The 14871-nt window shown below is 37.8% G+C and overlaps 1 protein-coding gene across 1 annotated transcript in view; it reads right to left on the minus strand.

Annotated features, from left to right (window-relative positions):
* BANK1 (B cell scaffold protein with ankyrin repeats 1) overlaps window positions 1-14871 on the minus strand; it is a 270561-nt gene that overhangs the window by 40099 nt on the left and 215591 nt on the right. Inside the window, 3 exon segments of the mRNA XM_021680373.2 lie at window positions 777-837; window positions 839-1092; window positions 4953-5031. Of these exon segments, the coding sequence (XP_021536048.2) occupies window positions 777-837; window positions 839-1092; window positions 4953-5031 (394 nt within the window).

Genomic DNA, 14871 nt, shown 5'->3' on the forward strand with positions numbered 1-14871 from the left:
GATCCAGGGACTCCAGGATCATGACCTGAGCGGAAGGCAGTCGTTTAACCAACTGAGCCACCCAGGCGCCCAACACGGAAGCTCATCTTGATGGTACCTGCACCACCCCCTTCCCCCACGCCCCCTCCCCCCCATTACACAGGTCATTCTTGCATTTGGGAAGAAATGTAATCATAGCCCTTTAACTGTTCTTCCACTTTAGCAATATATTGAGTGTTCTTAGACTTCGGTCTCAATGCAGTGTGTGATAAACTCTTTACCACTTGCTTCCCCTGCAGCTACCAGTGGAGTGAAAGTGCCCAAGGTCATTTTCAAATCCGTAAAACATTAGCCTTTTCCTTTTGCCAGACAACTAAGAGTACTTTTTAAAAGGAAAGTTGTCATTTACTTTCCCACATGATTCTTGAGGTTCATTTTATGTGAAGGACTACAGACTCCTTCCAAGTTTTATTGCTTTACTTACTTAAAGCTTTATAATGAGACTGTTCTAGAAGAAAGGGAGGGAGGGGAGGAGGAAGGGAAGGAGGGAGGAAAGAGGGTGAGGAGAGGGAGAGAAAAGGAAAGAAAGGAAGAGAGAGAGGGAGGGAGGGAAAGAGGCTGTGGGTGAATCAGTGGCAGGTATCTCTTGCTTGATTTCTGAGGCCTTAGTTAAGGAAGAGCAGGAAAGCTGCTCTTGGTTTTAAAAGCTGATCTTCCCTGTAACAAATCTGCCACTGCACTATATGCTATGGAAGGCTGTCAAACTTCTGTTGTTGTTGTTTTAACCTTAAACGTACCCTGTAATGTGCAGTGCGGTGTTTCCAGTTGGGAGGCAGCAGCTACAGGTCGTGGCGGGGGGGAGAGGGGGTCTGCAGCTCACGAGTTGCTCTGGTGCATTATGTTCTGGATTGTCTCCAGGAATGAACACATACAAGTCATCATCATACTCGGTCACAGAACTCCCACCTCCAACCTCTGCGAGGCTCTGCTCGGCCTCTGTGCCCAATGCATTCTCTTTTTCTTCCTTTGCCAGTTCATCGGCCTCAGCTCCTTCCGCACGCCGCCTGTATGAAGTCCGCCCGCTTGCGCGATATAATGCTGGGTTCTGTGTGGCTGTTCATGATGAAGATGGTAGATTTCGTTTAAACACACCATCTGGAGGCATTTCATATTTTCTAATTTCATACAGAAGTGGTAGTACTGCTAATAAAGCTTTTATGAGCTGATATGGTAGAAAGATGACAAGCGCATAATTTTAGTGAATAGTCATTCTTGGGCTTTTAAAATATTTACCAAATGAACAGTTAAAGCTTCGTCATATCTTGCTACCTCACTCACTATACGACACACTCATGCATACAATAACATTCTGGTTCTCTAGAGTTATTGTTTGAGCAGAGTTATATATATGTTTGTATTACTGCACTTTTATTAGAAAACAGTATAACCGGGGCGCCTGGGTGGCTCAGTTGGTTAAGCGACTGCCTTCAGCTCAGGTCATGATCCCAGGATCCTGGGATCGAGTCCCACATCGGGCTCCCTGCTCTGCGGGGAGCCTGCTTCTCCCTCTCCCACTCACCCTGCTTGTGTTGCCTCTCTCCCTGTGTCTCTCTCTGTCAAATAAATAAATAAAATCTTTAAAAAGAAAAGAAAAGAAAAGAAAACAGTATAACTGACCTAATCAGTAAAAAGTAAGTTGTGGAAAAGGTAAATACAAGGAAAAAAATAAACCTTAACTTGCTTGTAAATAATGCAATGATTATCATTATTATCACAATAATGTGATCTTATTAATTATATTTTAATATATAATTATCACCCGATTATACCTTAATGCTTGAAAATATGTTAATATTTTTTGGTGGAGAAGGCATCCAAATCACCAAAAGTAGGTAAATCTTTCTAAGACTCAGTTCTGTCACCTATAAAATATATTCTATGCTGAAGCTTAACCAAATAATCCAAATTCCCTCCATCTTAAGAATCATGATTACATCATTTGTTTTTATAGTGTACACAACAGATACCCTCTAACCACTCGGGAAGAATTGAAAAAAGATATTATAATGCAATAACTTTAAATCTTAAAATTTTTTGTTTAAATTTTCTTTATAAAAATTCTGCTTCAAATAAAGGATTCACAAAATTTTAAAACAAACTTGGAATCTCTAAATTGGAGGGACTATGTGAATTGTTGTTGTTGTCAGTGCAATAAACAAGCAGAAGATGGTTGTTTTAAAGTGTTGCTAAGCCGAGATTTGGCTAAAGAAGCCAATTGGCAGAGTATGGAGAAAAAGGACCTTTTTTTTTTTTTTAAACAATGCACAGTTACTTTGTAGAAACTTTTCAGTTATGGGAGAAAATTAGTGATGAGGAAAAATCGTGCCATGATGGTACTCATATTTCTACATGGAATTTTATTTTTTATTGTTCTTTCCTTTCACGTGAGAAAGATGTAATTTCAGTACTAGAACTGCAGACCAAGATTCTTTAATTAACAGCCTAAGCAGAGCAGCCAACAGAAGGAGATCTCTTGCACAAATCTCATTCATCTTTCTTCCTCTAACTCCAAGCACTGAGCCTGAAATAAAGTAGTCTCTAGAAATGTTGATGGAGTCATTGATGTAGTCACTGAAAAGGAATTATGGCTCAGGCTAGCAAAGGAACTTCACTATTTCTGTCTGGGCAAATCGATCATCAACTGAGAATTACACTCATGCTATAGGAAATTACTTGTAGCTGCTTTATGTTTATGTATTCAGTGTTTACGTTTTATGTATGCACTTTCTAAGCCACAGAGTCTCCTTGGTCCTTGTCAAAAACGTCCAAACCTGGAATCCAGCCCTGGAGAGTTAGATGTAGTGGTCAGTGAGTTTTAGCAAGCTTCATAGCGATGGTGGTACCAATGGAAATCTGCCAACTAAGGTGTGCTGTGCTTCACCCCCTATCTCATTAAGGAGCCTGAGGCCTGAGTCCAGTCACACAGAATTTCAAACACAAGACAATTCCAGGTCCTAATGATCTGTGGATGGGGCGCCTGGGTGGCTCAGTTGGTTAAGTGACTGCCTTCGGCTCAGGCCATGATCCTGGAGTCCCTGGATCGAGTCCCGCATCGGGCTCCCTGCTCGGCAGGGAGTCTGCTTCTCCCTCTAACCCTCCTCCCTCTCATGCTCTCTGTCTCTCATTCTCTCTCTCTCAAATAAATAAATAAAATCTTTAAAAAAAAATGATCTGTGGAAATGAGGTTGCTCTCTATAAATAATGGAAATAACATTTTTCTCTTTATAGGCAGTTCTTCTGAGGATTAAATCATAATAAATAAATGGTCACTATCAGTTTTATTACTACTAAAAACAAAAATAAAATGTGCAACTTTAAAAATCAGTGCATTAATTCATTAATATTTAGCATTATTTTGTATTATGCCATAACTTTTTAAGGTGTTTACTGATTTGCCAAATTATGCTAGATAGACATTGTATTTAATTGTATTTGATTTGCAGGTCAATTTGCCTACCACTTGAGAAACCAGTGGTCAATAATGGTTAGCTGAATATCAGCTGTGCAGTGTTAAAAGGGCAATGCCCTGCGGGCAGAGAATGCTTGCTATGTGAGATGTCACCGTGCGGTGAACAAACAAGAGAGTGGTCAGAGATGGGACCGAGAAGGTTATCTAGGGCTTTTTAGATGATGAGGAGGATAAGTATGATGGGAAAGTATTGGGAAATTTGGAACAGAAAAATGACTAACTCCTTCAGGAGCATAGAGTATTAGGGCTGGCAAATGTGGAAGCTGCTTACGCCAGGTTTCTTAATAGTAGTACTGCTGACATTTTGGAACAGATAATCCTGTGTCATGTGGGGTATGTCCTGTGCATCGTAAGATATTTAGCAGAATTTCCGGTGTTCACCCACTGAATGCTAGTTGTAAACCTCCCTTCTCAAGTCATGATAATAAAAAAGCTTCTGTTCATTGACAAGGATCCTCTGTTGTGAGTGGGAAATAGTCCCTCGCTGAGAACCACTGTGCTGTTGCAATAATCCAGGGAAAGCTGACGGCAGGATGGATTAGGATAAATCATGGAAGAGTGAGGAACAGCTGAATGCTGGCTATGCTGTGAAGGCAGAGTCAACAGTCCTGTCTGATTGTATTGGATATGGGGTGAGAGAGGAAGTAAAAAAGGCAACGGAGACTCCCAGGTTTTTGGATGGAATTAAACAAGGAAAGAATCTTCGCTTACTGAGACGACGGGAAAGTCAGCAGGTGTTGTAGGTTTTAAAGGGTCAGGCATTAGGGTTTTTGGATTTGGAAATGCTGAGTGGGAGGTGCCTATCAAGCATGTTGGTGAAGATGCTGAGCAAGCTATTGTATATCAGGGGAATCTGGAATAACGGGTAGAAGACTGAATTAGTCTTCAGACATTAGAAATTAGAATTACATCCTATTATAGCCAGTAAGGATCTTAGAGAGAGTTGTAGTCCAAGCTTCTCATTGCCTAGCAGAGAAAACTAAGGTCTGAAAAGAATGTGACTTTGTTTTTTAAAAAAATGAAAAAACAGAGTTGTCAAATGGAATATTTGCATCAGCCTGACTTGTGTATTCTCTCTGGGTAGGAAAGACTAACAACTGAAGAGAGAAAGAACACAAGCAGGGGGAGTGGGAGAGGGAGAAGCAGGCTTCCCGTTGAGCAGGGAGCCCGATGCGGGACTCGATCCCAGGACCCTGGGATCATGACCTGAGCTGAAGGCAGACGCTTAATGACTGAGCCACCCAGGCGCCCCTTAATAGAAGTATTTAAACTAGCAAGATAATGTAGTAACATTTCTACCATATTATAAATTAAAAGTCATGCAGTTAATTAAATGCCTTTCCATGCTCTCTTATGCTCTCTTCAGTCTTATTCTACCAGTTATATGTACCTTAATACAGATGCTACATATATACATATATTCATAACATCCAGGAACACTTACTGGGAGAATATGCAAGTAGTGAGGTAATATCATCTTCATAGTCATTTTCTTCCTCATCATTTCTGCTAACTTCTGGGATCTGAAAAAAAAATGAATGTAATTTTTAACAATATCCATTAATTTCAATACATCTGCATCTACATACACCAAATGGAAGTTAATACCTGTGGAAATAATTGTTTTAGTTTTCATTTAAATACTTTGATTATACTATGTATCTTGGCTATTATATTTGTGCCATCTACAAGTGTTCAATGACACAAAGTATTAAAAGTATAACTGTGGCAGGGGCGCCTGGGTGGCTCAGTCGTTAAGCGTCTGCCTTCGGCTCAGGTCACGATCCCAGGGTCCTGGGATCGAGCCCCGCATCAGGCTCCCTGATCCGCGGGAAGCCTGCTTCTCCCTCTCCCACTCCCCCGACTTGTGCTCCCTCTCTCGCTGTGTCTCTCTCTGTCAAATAAATAAATAAAATCTTAAAAAAAAAAAAAGTATAACTGTGGCAATAGAATGTTTATAATAGACAATAAATTAATTTAAAAATGAAACTTAGAGCAACTACTTTAAGATTCAAAACAATAGTCATGAAATTTAGGTGCAATAAGTAAGTCTTAAATAAAATTGAACAGGACTATTTCTCTTAAAAACCATGAGCTTTCAGGGGCACCTGGGTGGCTCAGTCAGTTAAGTGTCTGCCTTGGGCTCAGGTCATGATCCCAGGGTCCTGGGATCGAGTCTTACATCAGGTTCCCTGCTCAGTGGGGAGTCTGTTTCTCCCTCTGCCCTGCTCATGTTCTCTCTCTCAAATAAATAAATAAAATCTTAAAAAAAACCAAAAACAAAGCATGAGCTTTCCTTCATTTTAACATTTCTGTATCTTTAATCTGTTCAAAAGACAATCTTAATTACATCAAGTATTATAATACAGTGAGACAGTGGAATTGTAAAATGGTTTATTTTCCATCTTTAAAAAGAAAAAAGAAACAGAGTAAGGGGATTTATGTTTGTTTTTCTGAAGTCAGTTTCACTACACTTAGAAGGGAGAATTACTGAAAAAAGACAGAAATCTGTTATCTCTGAATTGCTAGTCTTTGTTTATAATCTCTGAAGGAGACATAGGGTCTACAGTAGTGGAACATATTTGTGCTCCTAGAGTAAGGAAAGTAATACCAGTGACAACTGTGAGAAAGCATCTAGAGAAAGAGATGGAGGTTCGTTGCATTAACATAGGTCACATTTTGTTACCACAAACTGTAAGTGATTATTCAAATGATTTATGCTTTTGTTTTTATTAAAGCTGAAATGATGAGTCCATTTGCTCTGCATTGGGAATGTCCCTTTAAAAATCAGAAGCATCCATACTGAAGCATTATTACATTTATAATAGCTTTGGTATGCAAAAGTATTTGACCTGCATATTGATTTCATCAATTTGGTTGGTCACTCACTTTGGCCAATGGGACCCCAGTGGAATTTATTCTTTCTTTCTTTCTTTTTCCTTCTTTTTCTTTCTTTTTCTTTCTTTCTTTCTCTTTCTTTCTTTCTTTCTTTCTTTCTTTCTTTCTTTCTTTCTTTCTTTCTTTCTTTCTTTCTTTTTCTTTCTTTCTTTCCTTTCTCTTTCTTCCCATCTCATCCCTTCCCTTCCCTCCCCTACCTTCTCTCCCTTCCTTTTCTTTCCTTCCTTCCTTCCTTTTCTTTCTTTCCTTCCTTCTTTCCCTCCCTCCCTCCTTCTTTCTTCCTTCCTTCCTTAACTAATGCTACCCAGAGAAACAACATGGTTTTTGATTTCCAGTGGAATCTTGAAAATAAAATTCTCTTTAGTATTTTTTTATAGTGAGCCTAATTCAGAAGCCCATTTTATATTTAAGTCATATTTTCCCTTTGGTGGACTCAATCAAATGCTAATATGAAAAGCCATGTAACTTTACAAGGGAGATTGACATGTTGATTGATATTTGCATGCTTTGGTATTAAATGCATTGTTTAATACATTTAAGCCATTCTTTGTTTCCAATTAGCCTGACCTCTTTATTTCATAAGATAGATCAAGAACATATTAAAAAAAATCCATAATATTGTTAAAATCATATCACAGAAGTTTTTACTAGTTAGATAACAGGGGTGGTTTTCAAAGGTTTCAGAAATTATGTGAAAATTTCCTATGTACTATTCACAAGCCTAGATATTATGAGCTCAAAATCAGTGTGAATTAATAAAGAGACTGTGGGCAAGTGTGTCAGTGTGTGGGGGTGTATGTGTGTTCACTGAGGTTACAATCTAATGGAATCATTTTTGTATCATAACTTAAGCTATATGACATTTGTATTAATGAACAAACAAGCAAGCCCAAAAACGTATCGAAGGAAGAAGCTTTCCAAATTTAAAAAGTAGCGAAGTTCGACAGATTTGAGCAGGTTCATAAATATTATGTAAAACTGACATTTTGTATATCAGGCAATGCAGGCACTAATTGTTTTCTCAGGAATGAGAGGAAGGAAAACAATTAGTGTCTGCATTGCCTGATATTGGGGAGGGTATGTGCTATGGTGAGCACTGTGAATTGTGTAAGACTTTTGAATCACAGACCTGTACCTCTAAAACAAATAATACATTATATGTTAAAAAAAAAAAAAAGAAGATAGCAGGAAGGGAGAAATGAAGGGGGGGAAATTGGAGGGGGAGACAAACCATGAGAGACTATGGACTCTGAGAAACAGACTGAGGGTTCTAGAGGGGAGGGGGGTGGGGGGATGGGTTAGCCTGGTGATGGGAATTAAAGAGGGCACGTTCTGCATGGAGCACTGGGTGTTATGCACAAACAATGAATCATGGAACACTACATCAAAAATTAATGATGTAATGTACGGTGATTAACATAACATAATAAAAACAAATAGGTTTCTTACTTGAGTTCCTTACACTTAAAATCAGATTTATCTTAAAAAATATGTTAGATTTGTGACATGAATAACTTGAACGAAATCAATGATGGCTTCAAAGACAAGTGTGATAGCCCTCTGACATACAATCACTTTAGTATTTGGCTGTGTGGTGCGGTGGGCAGAGAATGGATGGTGAAGTCAATCTAAGGACAAATCACAGCTCTATTATTTATTAGCTGCATGATATCAGGCAAGATACTTAACTCTAAATCTCAATATTCTATCCTGCCAAATGTGAATAGTAATATGTATGCCATCAGTTTGCTGAGAGGGTTAAATTAGAATAATGTAAGCAAAGCACATATTACTTCTACCACATAGTAAATGCTCAAAAATGTAGCCTGCACATGTTAGGTTTTCCTTCATGCTATAAAATATAGATCTGCATTTAATAAGCACAGTGATCACATCGATTTGATGGGAGAATCATCAATAATAAATCAATAATTATTGAACTTATTTCTTCTCAACTGTGTGCCTCTAGAAGTTCTGCTGATAGAAAAAGAACGGAAATACAAGCTTTCTATGTGATTGAAGTGTGGCATTGTGGTTTTGTTATTAGAAATACTTAGATAATTTACAAGATAATAGAGATAAGAATGGAAAAAAGAGGTAATTCTTTTTTTTTAAAGATTTTATTTATTTATTTGACAGAGAGAGACACAGCAAGAGAGGGAACACAAGCAGGGGGAGTGGGAGAGGGAGAAGCAGGCTTCCCGCTGAGCAGGGAGCCCAATGCAGGGCTCCATCCGAGGACCCTGGGATCATGACCTGAGCCGAAGGCAGTCGCTTAACAACTGAGCCACCCAGGTGCCCCAAAAGAGGTAATTCTTTAATAAGTTCCTTTTTCTAAGGCTAGACTCTGACTTCATTCAATTGTTAAATATTTATGCAGGCCTAATATGTGCTAACTACTCTGTTAGCAATTAGGGAAAATAAGTTAAAAATAAAAGAAGAGACATAATTTCCATTCTCACAACTATCATTTTTTTATAGGGAGAGAAGACAAAATAATAAAATGATTAGAATACAATATTTTACTTCACTACACAAATCCAGTCCTTAGAGGTGAAATGGAAAATTAAGAAATAATCAGATAATCAGGGCAAAATTTTATTAATTTGCTTTTTTTGTGAGGAGATTGGATTAAAAAATTATCTTGATACTTGCCTTGAGTCCCAGTTCTCTAAATGAAAAATCCAGCTTAAATAATAAAATCTACTAGCTGAATATGCTCAATTTAATATTTCAGCTCACAGATAGTCCTTGCAGCACACAATGTTTAATGAAATTAAAATCATTCATTATCAAAGATAAACTAAAAAGAGAACTTCTTGTTGACTGAGGTTTATAAAGCTCCACATGGCTTTGGCATCTAGCACTGTACAAATTGATCATAATTTTCTGATTTTTGAGGGAGTGAATAAAAACAATCTTTGCATGGCAGTTGGTTTCCAAATCTTGTTATGAGATTCTGAAGATATTATAATTAGCTTAACTCTCGCCCAGCTTTCCATACTGTTGATTATAACGATTTTGCCAGCGGTAAAGCACATGGCAGTCTATGGAATGAGAGTAAGAAGACACATATATGTTCGAAGAGTAATGAATTGGCCCTGTAATATTTTACATTTTATCCTAAATGAAGGCACTAAGTTGCAGAATCTGAGATAATATTCCAATGGAAGTAATAAAGATTATACTTCCTAAATGTGAGTAATAATGAACAATGATTTACTAAAGCCATGAATAATAATATCAGAGCCTCAAACATTTTTTTCAAAGGCGCATAGTAGGACTATATTATTTTAGCTCTCATTACATCTTTTAAGAGAATTTGTTTCTCCTTAGGCCTTTAGGAATATGGTATAAAAGTAGAATCATATGATTTTTTACCAAATTCTCTTTATATAATAGGAATTAAAATCTTGAGTGTAAAAATTAAATAGGAAGTCTGCCCATGACTGGAAAAGAATAAAGAAGAATAGAAGAAATGAGCTGTGAGGGGAGGGAAAAGTGGACATTTTCCTTAGTATGGACTAAAATTTGGCCTGAGGCTATATGTTCCATTTTTTTAGACAGCCTTTTGATCTTAATCGCTGCCCATGATGCAGCTCTAACAACAGCTATGAACTTCGGGCTCGGCACGTGACCCTGTAAGCACACTCTCACTCTTTTTGTTGTGTTTGTTTCAAACCCACCACAGGTGTGGCTTCATCGATGAGGTTCCTGTACCTTTATTGGACCATATACTTGGTTTGATTTCAGCCATCTCTGTCACTAAAGTGGGAATGACAAAATTTAAATTCATTCTTTTGTTAGGATTGTAGCTGTGACTGTAAGAAATAGTTATTTTGGGGCGCCTGGGTGGCTCAGTCGTTAAGCGTCTGCCTTCGGCTCAGGTCGTGATCCTGGAGTCCCGGGATCAAGTCCCGCATCGGGCTCCCTGCTCGGCAGGGAGTCTGCTTCTCCCTCTGACCTTCCCCCCCTCTCATGCTCTCTCTCTCAAATAAATAAATAAAATCTTTAAAAAAAAAAAGAAATAGTTATTTTTATTTAAAATTATGGAATTCCAAAATTTGAAAGGAATCTGTGGATAACTGGTTTATTCTCTTGTTCACACACTGATACAATACTAAAACAATGTGTCACAATAAAAATGTAGGATTTAGATATTTTTCCAAGCAAAAGTTGTTTTTATATGTGGTCTATAGTCTGCACTGCCCAGCCCTCTTTACAAGTTGGCTTTTCTTGGGTTCCATACTAGTCCCTCTCCTCTTGTCACAGAATGCATTTTCTCTAGGTGATCTTATTCACTCCATTCTCTTTAATTTATATCTATATCATGATCATTCCTGGATACATCATTTGCTTCAAACTTTCCTGAGGTCTATATTCTAGGATTCAGCAAAGGATATTAGAATAAATAGTTATAAAAGTGAAGGGGAAAACCTGGAGGCAGAGATAATCAGAAAAATCATGAGAGAGAGCGCTTTAGATTGAATGTTTGTGTCTACACCCAAAATTCATAGGTTGAAATTCTAACTCTCAAGGTGATGGTATTAGGAGGTAGGGCCTCTGGGAGGTGATTAGGTCATTAGAAAGGGCCCTCATGACTGGGATTAGTACATTATAAAAGTAACATACAGAGATCCTTTACCCCCTCTGCTGTATGATGACACAGTGAAAAGATAGCCATCTATGAACAAGGAACAGTGCCCTCACCAGACACTGAATCTGTTGGGACCACATTCTGGGAATCCCAGTCTCCAGACTGGTGAAAAGTAAGTGTTACTTATAAGCATCAGTTTATGGAATTTTTGTTATGGCAACCTGAGTGGACTAAGACAGAGGGTTTCAAGTAAATCCCAATATTAAATGATTCACCAGGAATGAAAAAGAAAAACTCTGAAAACAGTTCACAGTATTTTTCAATAAGGTCACTGGTGACCCTGGTGAGGGGAATTATAACAGAATTGGATGAATTCATACTGGATTGAAGAATCCTAAAATGGAAGTGAAGAATGGAAGGCAACATGTATAGAATTTCAAGAACCATGATATGAATAGGTCAACTGTGCTTAAAATTTTTCAACAAATGAATTAGAGATGTCAGTGAAAGTGTTTTATTGTAGACAAGGGTTGTGAAGATGGTAATAACATCCAGAGCACACGTGCACAAAACATGGTACCAGGCAGAGTGGGATATACAAACATGAAAATCATGATCCCAAACCTCAAGAATTTTACAACTGTGGAGAAGAGAAGGAATATAGATAAGGCAAAATGAAACAAGCTTTTAGGGGCGCCTGGGTGGCTCAGTCATTAAGCTTCTGCCTTCGGCTCAGGTCATGGTCCCAGACTCCTGGGATCAAGCCCCACATCGGGCTCCCCACTTGGTGGAAAGTCTGCTTCTCCCTCTCCCACTCCCCCTGCTTGTGTTGCCTCTCTCGCTGTCTCTCTCTCTGTCAAATATATAAATAAAATCTTCAAAAAAAAATTAAAAAAATGAAACAAGCTTTTAAAATATACATATACTTGAAAGAGGCTATAAGATAGAAACATGTAATCATTTCCATCAGGTGGATGGAACAGAGAACAATTGAGGGTAGGTGGTATTCAAGCTGAGACTTAGAGGGTAAGTATGGTTTTAATCTGAAAAAAAAAAAAAAGGGAGGAAGCAAATTCTTGGCTGATGGGTAAACATGACTGAAACAGTAGGACGACCTGATAAATGGTTCCTAGTTGGTTTGATTAGGTTGCATGGAAGGATATATTTGAATGTCAAGATGTGGTGGTGCATTACAATTTGATTTTACAAACTTTTAAAGGTTCTTGAGTATGTAATTATTTCCCAAGAAGTGAGAAGTAGCATGTTCCTGCTTGTATTTTAGAAAAATAATTCTGGTAATAGTGGGTAAGAGGGAGAGGGGGCTATTTCAATAGTCAAGGTGAAAGATATTGAGGACTAGTGAAAGAAAATATTTAATGAAGAAGGCATATTTAATAAATATCAAGGAGATGAGATGAACAAGATTTTTTACAGTTTTGATGCCAAAGGCTGGAGGAAAAGGGTCAAATATGGCTATGTAAATTTCTGTTCAGCTCAATGCTATATGGTACCCTCTAGAGAGCTTTTGTCATTTAGAGATGAAAACACTGATTAAAAACATCTTTCCTGGGGCACCTGAGTGGCTCAGTCCTTAAGTGTCTGCCTTCGGCTCAGGTCATGATCCCAGGGTCCTGGGATCGAGCCCCACATTGGGCTCTCTGCTCAGCAGGAAGCCTCCTTCTCCCTCTCCCACTCCCCCTGCTTATGTTCCCTCTCTCGCTGTGTCTCTCTCTGTCAAATAAATAAATAAAATCTTAAAAAAATCTTTCCTATGAAACAGGAGGTCAGAGTCTGAGGTCAAGATATAATATCAACATCTTAGATATCCTTTGCTTTGTTTCATGTAACATTTGAAAATACATTTGGAATGGATATATGGCCGTTAAATGGTGATTCTTCCCATGTCTTTATGAAGTTAAGAATCTCACCAATTTGGAAAAACAGAAATCAGTTAATTTTATGATGGTCAAATAAACTTTTAAGTCAACAAGACTTTTTTTTTTTAAAGATTTTATTTATTTATTCATGAGAGACAGAGAGAGAGAGAGGCAGAGGGAGAAGCAGGCTCCCAAGGAGCAGGGAGCCCGATGTAGGACTCGATCCCAGGACCCTGAGATCATGACCTGAGCCGAAGGCAGACGCTTAACCATCTGAGCCACCCAGGCGCCCCTCAACAAGACTTTTAACTATGAAACAGACTGATAGAATTGAATTGAAGAATAAGTACAAAATCCCAATTAAGTTATAAAGATAACAAAAGAGTGCTTAGATTCAGTTGGACAATAAACTATAAATTACATTTAATCAAATCCTACTATATTTCTTTCCTAGAAATGAAAAAAATTTTTAAAAGGTTATCATGAAATTACATGGATTGATTGGGTATTAGATGCTTCTGAACAATACACTGAAAACGAAAACCAGATAGTTGTATCCATCATTTAGAAATGATGTTAAATAGAATGGAGACAGCAGCAAGAAGGGGTTTGGTAAAAGAGAGAAAAACAGAGAGAGAACAATGTCAGAGAGAAGGAGGATGTAATCATATAGGTCAAAGGTCGAAGCTAGGGGAATCATTCTTTTTTTTTTTTTGAAGATTTTATTTATTTATTTGAGCGAGAGAGAGAACAGAGGGAGAGTGAGAGGGAGAAGTAGATTCCCCGCTGAGCAAAGAGCTCGATGTGGGGATCAATCCCAAGACCCTGAGCTCATGACCTGAGGTGAAGGCAGATGCTTAATCGACTGAGCCACCCAGGCGACCCTAAAAGAATCATTCTTAATGAACCTTTCTTGATTTCAGAATAGTATTCAGAATGCAACTAAAGCATCTTGAAGAGGAAGGAGTTTCTGCTACAGGCAACTTTACAAAAATATGCAAAACTCAGGGAAATTCTTAGTATGTATCTATACATGCCATATAACATTTTGAGCATGACAATTATCACCAACTTTGGTCAGTCAATAAATATTTATTGAATGTTTGCTATGTGCATAATACTATAATACTAGGCAAGTTTCCAGGGGGTATACAAAATATGTTACATATAATATGTTCCCAGGATGCTACATATTTAGCTAGGAAAATAAAAGTGAAATGCATAAAACAATTGTAGTCCCTTAAGTGTTTGGTTTGGCTAAAGAGTGCAATAGAAGATAAAAAGAATGAAATCATCTTAGGTTGTAATAACTAGAGCTGGAATTTGAAAAATGGGTAAAATTTGAGAGCTAAATCTTGAATCTAGTCCCAGGAACTAATGCATGATTACCGAGCTAATGGATGAATAAACAATAGATGAATTGGTGGAAGAAGGAAGAATGTGGGTATTCTTGGTAAGGAGAATTGGCGCAAGCCAAAGCTAAGTTGAGCAGGCCATATGCAGAGGGCAAAGAGCAAAGCTATCCAATCAAAAAAGCAGGTGAATTTTTTGGAGAACATACGAATTTCGATACAAAGAGTGGAGTCAATATTTGCTTATTATATCCCAATTGTGGAATATTGGAAATATTTGTAGATGATAGTGATGATGATTGGTATTGCTATTAAAGATCCCATTTATAAATACATGTAGGTTATATAGGTTAAGAGCTTGAGTCCAGAAGTATTGTCAGACAAATCTGGATTCAAATCTCACTATTCTATTTATTACCCACATGAGCTTCAGCAATTTCTCACTCTTGACCTCTCTGGATGTAAAAATGACTATAAACATGCCTAATGTCACAAGGGTTATTGTGAATGTTAAATAATATCGAGTACTTAGCACAGAGCTTGCCACATAGAAAGCACTGAACAACTCTTATCTCTATTATCTTCATTAAGATCATTATTTTATGACAGAATACATTTTATGTTGCCTTATTTTTTCAT

Source organism: Neomonachus schauinslandi, chromosome 2 (assembly GCF_002201575.2).
Source record: "Neomonachus schauinslandi chromosome 2, ASM220157v2, whole genome shotgun sequence".
Taxonomy (NCBI): Eukaryota; Metazoa; Chordata; class Mammalia; order Carnivora; family Phocidae; genus Neomonachus; species Neomonachus schauinslandi.